At 34.6% G+C, this 10,086-nt stretch overlaps 1 protein-coding gene across 1 annotated transcript; it reads right to left on the reverse strand.

The window, feature by feature from the left end:
• Window positions 1–2,000: 2,000 nt before the first annotated feature.
• LOC102601626 (putative late blight resistance protein homolog R1B-17) lies at window positions 2,001–8,320 on the reverse strand. Its single transcript, XM_006354984.2, has 3 exons — window positions 7,745–8,320; window positions 2,817–5,049; window positions 2,001–2,290 (listed from the first exon to the last, which is right to left on the reverse strand). Exons 1-2 carry the CDS (start codon window positions 8,210–8,212, stop codon window positions 2,854–2,856), a joined length of 2,664 nt encoding a protein of 887 aa, XP_006355046.1. The 5' UTR covers window positions 8,213–8,320; the 3' UTR covers window positions 2,001–2,290; window positions 2,817–2,853.
• Window positions 8,321–10,086: the final 1,766 nt, after the last annotated feature.

Raw genomic sequence — 10,086 nt, forward strand, 5'->3', positions numbered from 1 at the left:
TCAAGGGCGGAGGGATTACATGCCATATAATAAACAGAGAAACGGATAAGCAAAATCAAGTTTGCTAAGTGCTTAACAGAAAGTTAACAGACCATTTCAAAAATGCATAAGTGAATTACATATCACGATTAGCAAAGGCAGCCACACTATACTTTAATTGGCCCGAGACAAAGAACAACAAACTAAACTCACGCCCAATAAACTTGTGGTAATACAGAATGGTAAACAACAACTGGGACATACTAATTCGATAAATCCTGCTAGGACTGACTCGAAATGAACAACAAAACAACAAACCAAGAGAAGATGATAATCAAAGACAGAACGGAATATAAGCAAAGCAGACTGATTGGTAACACACTCATTAAATAAACGAAGTTCGATATCATTTTGAAACGTGCCAAAATCATCTAAGACAAACAGAAAACAACATATATTGAAATATTCCTACTACACGAAGGCATAACATGCCATTTCAGATAGTATCAAAATGATGTATCCATGATTCAAAAAAGAGAAAGAGGGCAAGGGACGGAGGTTAGAGTGTTACCAAGGGCAGTAATTACGTTTTTATGAGCAGCAATGGAAACAAACGAGCTTTAAATCGAGCGAGCTTAACACCACAAATGAGAACTTTGAGAAATCCGACTAATTCCTCTGCAACTCACGAAGTACGAGAAGAAAAAAAATATGTATCTAAAGCGTAAGTTTTGGATGATGCTTACAGCTTTGAGAAAAGTTTGTTTATATGATTCCTCTTGCTAACCTTTTCCAACTTTTTTCCCAAGTTTTCTTCCAAAAAGAAAAGCGTTTATATAGAGGGAGACTAGGCTGATTTTTGGGGGGAAATCGAGAGGGAAAAAGGGTCCTTGGGAGATAAGGCTCAAACGGCTGGCAATAGTACCAAATTCAACAAATTTGCAACGGATTGTTGAGGAGAGCCGTCCGATTTCGAATCAAGGACGCTCGAGGAAGGAGATTGCTCCCCCTAGCACTGCCCACGTACGGATTGTCGAGGCCAAAGAGGAAGAAGACAACGAGTACTGAGTACGTACTCGTTCTTCGCTGTGAATTTTCGTTGAATTCGCCGTCTACTGTTCACGCCGTTTGGGGTCGTTTTGGAATTGTTGTTCACGCCGTTTGGGATTGCTGTGTAGACGCCATGTCCTTGTCTTTTGTGAATGTTAGCTTCTGGCAGTGCTAATGCTGTAAAGAATAGGGTTCTTTGTTGAAGAAGAGTTGGACCCGGTCTATAGGGGAAAAGGGATGGATTACTGAAGTGAGCAGGAATTTGGGATGGGGCCTGGGCTTGCTGGAAATTTAAGAAGGGCTCAAACTTGGTCTCATGAAGGATTGGATGAATTGGTGAGACTTGGCTAAAATTGAGATTGTGTTAATTAACAATTTGGCCAAACGAATTTAAAAAGTAATCAAAAGATTTAATTTTGGTAGATTCGGCTAGAGTTTCAAATAGGATAAATAAATATAATTAATTTACAAGCTTCTTAATCTTAACAAAACAAAATAATTAACTCCATTGCAAAATAATTAATTCAAAAATGCAAACTATTATATAACTAAATTACTTAGTAAAATATTTAAACAAAACAAAAAAAAAATTATTTTTTTTTAGATGACTTTCGAATATTTATGAAATATACTAATTATATACATAATTATGTAAAGTATATACATTACTTAAAAATCATAGAAATAAAAAAAAATTACTTAAAAGTAACTTGAAAAAAAAAATTGAACTTTATAAAAACTAATTATTTCAAATCGTTTGGAATTTAAGAAAATATATATTGTGGAGGTCCAAAATTGGGTGTCAACAATAGTAATAGTGGTAATTGCCTTCTTCACTTTAGAAACTACCATGTTCTGAAAAAAGTGTCAATTGTCCATTGATGACCATGTTTAAAAAATGATGTTTGGACAATACATTTGGTTACTATTCTTCATCAGATTCAGGCCAATTGGGACATATATCAGAGAGATTACACACGAAATAAGATTCATAACTAACAAATAACATGTCTTTGAACAATACATAGATATCCAAATTATTCAGTACTGAAAGAAAACACAAAAAATACTTGTTCGGAACAGATTACATGAAAGAAAACACTCAAAACATTATTTAAAACATCTCCAGAATCATCCAGGGAAATGATTTCAAACTTGAAAATGTTTGAATCAGAAACAATACTTGTAACAAGTTTCTTTATTGGAACTAGTAATCAGATGAACTGAGACTGCAAATGCATCATCATGCCTCGATACTCTCCTGTGAAAAGGAGGAAAACAAGTAAGAGAAAAATAGGAGAGGAATGTGACGAACACGAAAATAATTGAATATAATCTATGTTTGATATAAAGGCACCTAAATTTTGTATTAGTAGTATAACAAAGTAATGTTGCCCAATTTAATGTTTCAGCAAAGTGCGAAACCCACGATGCAACAACATATTCAGTTAGTCCCACAAAATAGAGTCTGGAGAGGAACCTTACCTCAAAGGAAGAGAGGTTGTTTCCGATAAACAACAGATAATAACAAAAACAACAGATAGTAACATAAATAAACTACAACAAACATTATGATAATTGAGGTATAAGGGACAACATATAGTAACTAAAATCGAAGGATAAGAAACTATAAGAGCAATACTATGACTACTGATATGAACGGACAGCAAGACAACACACTGCTACCTACTAATTCTGTGTATAGAGACTATAGGGATAGATGCAATCTTATTGAGAAATGTCTTATTCGATATTTAATGATATGGGATGGAGAGAAGTGGACTGACCTTATTGAAACTTCACTTTGTGGCACTGAAATCAGCTTCAATAGGGAATAGTGAGCTTGAACTTGCCACTTTCTAGATCAGCTTGCTTCTTCTTCTTCTCGCGTTCTATTTCTCTTGCAGATTCACTTGCTTTGCTTGTGTTGTCCAGTGTCATCTCTTGAAGGTTATCCAAATCGGCAAGCTCAAGTGGCACAGCCTCAAGATTAAGGCAGGAGATCAGGACAAGGCTCCTAAGTCTTGGGAAGGGACAGTTTGATGCCTCCCACGACACGAAATCTGCCATTTCAATCCACAAGACCTGAAGTTTCTTGAAACCTCCTGGCTCCATCTTCCAGGACGGCCCCGTGAATGCATTTTCTTTCAATTTTAGGACCTGGAGATTTTTCACCTGCCCCAATCTATATGCCTGGTTCCAGTCAAACCTTGTTTTTGACAGAGTTAACTTCTTCAAATTTGGTAAACATTCGGAGAATGTTGACGGAAGGTGAAGAGCTTTATTACTCTTATCATCATTTAGCAGTGTTAAACTTTCCAGGAGCTTTAGCACTTGAAAATTGCTGAAAAATTCACCCTTGCTAGTTTCAAGAAAAGGCGTCAAATTACCTTCAATACTCATTTTTTTGACATTACCAGCCTTTGAAAGAACATTTCCATTGCAGCTTTCTGGTGTAACCAGAGATAGAGTTTGCAACAAACAAGAATTTGTACTACTACTTGTTGATGAGGCAGTAGGAGGTGGCAAGATTGCAGGTTTGTTGGTGCGCAGATGGCGTAAACGTGGCATGTTCCATATGTCAGCTTTTATATCAAGGGTGGGCTTGGAAGTATTCAGAATAAGAGTTTGTGCATTACAGAAAGAAGTGAAGAGTTTAGGAAGTTCCTTGAACTCACCTGAGATAGCAATATACCTCAAGTGCAATAGCTGGTAAAATTCCCTGGGAATACTAAACTTGAGGGATTCAATGTCTAAGACTCTCATAAGTGGAAATGCGTTAGGGATGAGTTTGACATCGATATTAGAAAAGTCAACTTGTTTTTGTTTTGAGGAAAAACATAACAATGACTTAACATGTTCTTCAACTGTCTTTTTTGAGATGAAATTTTGAGGAACAGATGATTGAATAGACACTCGACGACAAGTAATTGAGTTTTGTATGTCTTGATCAGATGTGAGACATACTTGTTTGAAAAGAGTCAATCTAGTACCCTCTTCAACGCAGAACTCATGTAACATGTCGTGAACACGAAAAGTTTTTATTCGACCATTAGACCTCTTTCCTGTTACCATCACTAAGTTCCGGTTGGCAAAGTCATTCAGATAATACTCTGCTATATCTTCAATTTCAATGCCTGATAACTTGGACATTATGAGTCCCTCGGCAATCCAGAGTCGAATCAATTTCCAAGCAGGGATATCGAATCCTTGAGGAAAGGCACCAAAATACAAGAAGCAAGCCTTTTTTTCTTGAGGCAAATGATTGTAACTCAGTCTCACAACATTCAAACATCTCTGACGTTTGTCTTCTAAAAGGTGCTTCCCCACATTTTCTCTAACTACTTTCCAATCAATTTCGCTCGTACGACCTCTTAAAGCTCCTGCAATTACCACAATTGTAAGTGGTACTCCACTACATTTTGCTACAATGGCTTCTCCATGTTCTACTAACTCAACAGGACAACGGCTAACGCCAAAAGCTCTCTTTTCTAGCAGCTGGAAACTTTCATCTCCATCCAGAAATTTCAGATTGTGGGGATATTTATTGACAGATCTAGCAATGTCTTCGTGTCGAGTGGTCATCATGATCCTGTGGGCTTTTTTATTATCAGGGAAAACTGTCTTGACAAAATCTACAACATTTGGATCCCACACATCATCCAAGACAATGAGACATTTACCTCCATTAGCCACGCGCTTACGTATTTCCTGAGTTATGTCTGCCTCATTTCTGTTTTTGAATTCATCAACGGAATTTGTGAACTTTTTCAGAATATTAAAAAGGATATCCCGTTTTACACACGTTGATTGTCCGATGAAAACCCAAATGTAACTGAAAAATTCTCGCGAAATCTTAGGATCATTATAGATTTTTCTTGCCAGTGTGGTTTTACCAAGTCCCGGCATTCCTACAACCGGGATAACATCTAGACACTCTACTCCTTCAACCAGACGATTGATCACTTTTGCTGCTTCCTCATCAAATCCAACCACTTCGTGATTTTCCAATGACGAACCCTTTAAGATGGACAAACAAGTTATTAACAGTACTTGTCTTGATTATATCATAACAAGAAATTACTCCATCTACATTCTAGACAGGTACCAAATAAGCTATGATCAAGTGCCAATTCATGTGTGAAAGTTAATTTTCAATGTGTTATGTCAAATTGTATACCTGCCTATCCAAATATAGACAGGTAAACGTTTGAATTGGTATTTTGTCTGGGAAAACGGTTTCTTAAAAATTAGAAAAATGTTTTTTTTTCTAGTGGAGTAGAAAACAAGTTACAAAATAGCATTAGAAGTTCATTGTCTCCTTCGATCCCCATCCCATCACCGTAATATTTGCTAGATTACATATAAATTATCTTGGACAACATATTTTTGCTTACACACCTAACATTAGAAAGTAAATAAAAAACTAGTTATATTCCACAAAATATTATTTTCCTTTGTACCAAACACACCTTAAAGCTAAATAATTTTCAAATATAAGAAAAGTATTTATTATGGACTGGTGGTGCAGGAGCAAGGGGTTCACGTGCACCCATTAACTTCGGAAAAAATCATGTGTATAGGTGTATATCTATATTGAGAAACTAACATAAATTAGGATATAATTAACGTGCACCCATGAAGGGTATAGGTTTGCCATTTTGTTGCTGGTACAAGCTAGAGGAACCACACACATGACTTAGGTTCGAATCCAACTACAACACTATTTTATTGTTTTTATTTTTTAAGTTTATCTTAAAGCTCATATTTGAGTTAAGATAATATTGATGCACCCGAAATCTTCAAATCTTGAGTTTGCCTCCGAGCAAGTGATTGTAATTAGTGGGTTGATCTCTAGCATGTTTTAGTACTTGAGGAGATGACTGATGCATGGTGGTGCTAGGATTTGTGTAGTCACCAAATTTATTATTGTTGTACATATATTTACATTGGGCAAATATTATTTCTATCCCCAATTTTGCTTTAAAAATAAAACTCCCCCTCAACTATGAAAAGTATGTCCTCAAACCCCTTATTCTATGCATTGTCTATTTTACTCTTTATATTTTCAATCCCCATCTTTCACTACAAGAAAATATGAAATTTTATATGACAATTGATGATGGTAATAACTAACGATAGTGATTGCGTGTGTCGATTTTGGATAGTGTTCAGTGATGAAAGTGGTTGTGGACAATATCTTTACCGTATAGTAGTTGGCAGTAGTGATTAACCGTGATTGTTGTTGGTGGCGGTTGATAGTTAATAGTAGAATGATACTGATAATAAATGGTGTGGTGAATGATGATGGAGGTCAGAGATATATAATGTTGACCAATGGTGGAAATTATCGATAGTGATTAGTGGATGTAATAATGGTTGATGGTGATGGTTGCAAATAATGGTTAATGATAATGACGAATAATTTGGTGATTGACGGTACTAGTGGTTGTGGTTGGACTGAGGATGGTGGTTGTAGATGCTAGGTGGTGTGATTGACGGTGATGGTAGTTGTGACTAATATGATACTTGTGGATGGTGGGTGAAAGTAGATGAAGTAACAGCGAACAGTCATCTTTGTGGAAATTCTTAAATAAACGTCTTAATGATATTAGGCCTTTGTGAAGATCTTGCTCAATCATACCCATTAAGTGGTTGTAAAATAAGAAAGACCAGCACACTTAATAATTAAGATCTGAATTCAAATCTTGAAAACAAATCGATTAATTAATAATTGAAATATGATTGAGGATGGTGATGATTGCAAATGATGGCTAATGATAATGACAATTAATTTTGGAGATTAACGATATTGATTGTGGTGGTAGGTGGTGTGATTGACAGTATTGGCGGTTATGGTTGGGCTGAGGATGGTGGTTGTTGATGATAGGTGGTGTGATTGACGGTGGTGGCAGTTGTGACTAAAATGTTAGTTGCAGGTAGTAGGTCAAAGTAAATAGAGTAATAGTGAATTGTAATCTTTGTAAAAATTCTAAAATAGACATCTAAATGATATTAAGACTTTATCATAGATCTTACCCATCATACCTATTGAAACTCATTAAGTGGTTGTAAAATAAGAAAAACCAACACACTTGGGGTGTGTTTGGTATGAAGGAAAATATTTTCTGGAAATTGTTTTCCAATTTTCTCATGTTTGGTTAGCTTAAATGTTTTCCAAATCAACTTGTTTTCCTCAAATTTAAGAAAAATGACTTCCTTTAAAAAATTAAGGAAAATATTTTCCAAAACTTTACGTCATCCTTATATTACAATATGTTTTTCTTACCCTACTCCGTACCCCGTACCCGACCAATTTTTTTATTTTTAAACTACAAATATTTTTTACCCCTACCCCCAAACCAGCTCCCCCTCCCCCCAAACAAAAAAAAAAAAAAAATTATTTTTACCTCATCCAACCCCTACAATCCCTACCCCCTCCCCCCACACAAAAAAAGTATTTTGGAAAAATATTTTAAATTTTTAAAATTTCATTATTTAGCCCATCCCATATTCTAACCCCACGTCCCCCACCACACACAAAAAAGTATTTTGAAAAAATATTTCAAGAAAACATTTTCCTTTATGCCAAACGCACCCTTAATAGTTAAGATCTGAATTCAAATCTTGAAAACAAATCAGCTTAATGATTGAGATCTCAAAAATTAAAAGATCGCATAAGCATTGAAATTTTGTGCAGATTTCATAAACGAACCTGTTCCTCCTGGACAACTTTTTCAGCATGATGATCAATCATTGGGTTGGCCTCAAACAAATGTTGATTTTCATCAAGAATTTTCCTCACCTCTTCAAGTATCTCATTGATTTCCTCTGTAAAATTCCTGTTTTTGTAAGTTTTGTGAATCAATTTTTTAGCTATACTACTCTCTTGGTCTATCTTGGCCTGAATCAATAATTTATCAACAACATCCTCTGCTTTATATACTGTACGTCGAATTTTATCGACTAGTACCTCCCATTGCGTACTATTACTTCTCTGATTCGCGTTATCAACTAAGAATGCATTTAATCGCTTCACTTCATCAAACAAATCTTCACACGATTTCTTCAATCCTGTATACAACTTCCAATTATAACTTATAAGATGCGACAAGTTCTCCACCAGAAGGCTCACGGTGGCTGTCACCGCCGTGGTTAATGCAGCGGCCGTAAACGGATCCATTTCTGAGAATTAATTTGATGAAGAAGAATAGTATACTGCCATAGTTGTGTATATGAAGATGTGGAATATATTAAGTTAAGTTGACTCTTTTGTATTTCTGAATTAAGTCTTTTAGTATTACTTCTTAATATAATATAATACAACTAGGAGCAACATCAACGATTTAATAATCCAATCACAGCTAAAGTTTGAATAAATAACTAGAAAACAAATTAAGTGTTGTTGGAAAGAGGTTCACATTGGTCGAAAAACTTGAAAATAAATGGGTGTTGTTGGAAAGCTTGAAAACAATTGAGAATTACTCCCTTGATCCGATAATAGTTGTCTACTATTGATTTGACATACTCCTTAGGCCATCTCCAATTCAAACACTAAACTTGGTGTCAACACTATTTTAGTGTAAATCAACTCCAATCCACTACACCAAATTTTATACTAAAAATGAATATATTTTTCTCTCTTCATTATTATATTATTATTTCATATTTCATAAAACAATTTTTTTCTAAAACATTCACCATATATAATTCATATTATTTTCTTTTATAGTCGTTTGATATAAAAAATATTTGATGTATGCCAATTACTACTTTGTTGAATGTTTATTATTTTTGGTCATTTTTAAGTACATTGTATTATTTGTTTAATAATTTATATGTCTGTATTTTTAATTTTTGTGAAGGTTAATAGTAGTTATATCCAATTATAATTTATAGTAGAATTAACATAAATTTAATTTTTTAAAAAGTCATATATAGAAAGATTAATTTATAAAGAAAGCTAACTTTTATGTCTAAAATCAATATTATATAAAATATACAAGAAATTTAATTAAACATACAATTTATATAATGTTTAATTAAATTTTTTGTATAATGAAATAATATTAAAATATTCAATAAAGTGAATTGGTGTGATGAATAGTGTTACACCAAATTTGGTGTAACACTATTCATAACACTATTCACACACCAAAATGGTGTAAAATTTGGTGTTGAATTTGAGCTCCAAAACACCAAATTTTACACCAAATAAGAATTTGGAATTTGGTGTTGGGTTGGAGATGGTCTTAAGAAACAATAAATAATAGAGGTAATATGTAACATCCGGCAATGTGAAATAACTAAGAAGAGGCTTAGAATTGGAAATTTTCATTTTTTGGAAAGAATTTTAAAAGTTTTGGAAATTTTGCCAAGTATGGAAATCAGTGAATTTTGGCCAACTTTGAGCAGTCGTAACTCCTAGCTCAGGATGATTTAGGAGTAGTTCCAGTTATGGTTGCGAAGTTCGTAGAAGGATCTTTCCAATGCCACCGAGTTTGCTCAATTCCGAGTTTATGAGCGAGTTATGGCCATTTAAAGTTGGGCAATTGGCAAGGAATCCGTCCGGAAAATTAAGGGCATTTTGGTCTTTTCCCTAGCCTTTTATTTTGGTTATATATATGTGTTAGGCTGATTTTTTGATCAGTCTTAACATTTTTAAAAGAGTGAGAGTGAGGGTTTTGAGAGAAGAAGAAGAGAAGAAGAGGAGATCAAGCAAGGAGATCGTCGTGGTATCGTCGGGGGTGATCCCTATTAAGGTATGTGAGTTCTTAGTGTGGTTGGTTCTTTCCCCCACATGCCAAACTCATTTTTTATGATTTGAGAAAGGATTGGATTGGTTGTTGAAATTGTTGAAGTTGTTAGTTGTTGTTGAAATTATCGTTGGTATTGTTGTTGATTGTGATGTGAGATTCTTGTTGATTTGGGACTTGTTTCCGGTTGTGTTTTTGAGTTGAATCTATGGTATATTGAGGGTGTTAATGATTCTAAGTGATTTGGGGAAGAAACCATTCGATTTTAGGTGAAATAAGGTGAGAAAACGAGAAAATGAGC

The sequence above is a fragment of the Solanum tuberosum genome, unplaced genomic scaffold (assembly GCF_000226075.1).
Source record: "Solanum tuberosum cultivar DM 1-3 516 R44 unplaced genomic scaffold, SolTub_3.0 scf00189, whole genome shotgun sequence".
NCBI classification, from domain to species: Eukaryota; Viridiplantae; Streptophyta; class Magnoliopsida; order Solanales; family Solanaceae; genus Solanum; species Solanum tuberosum.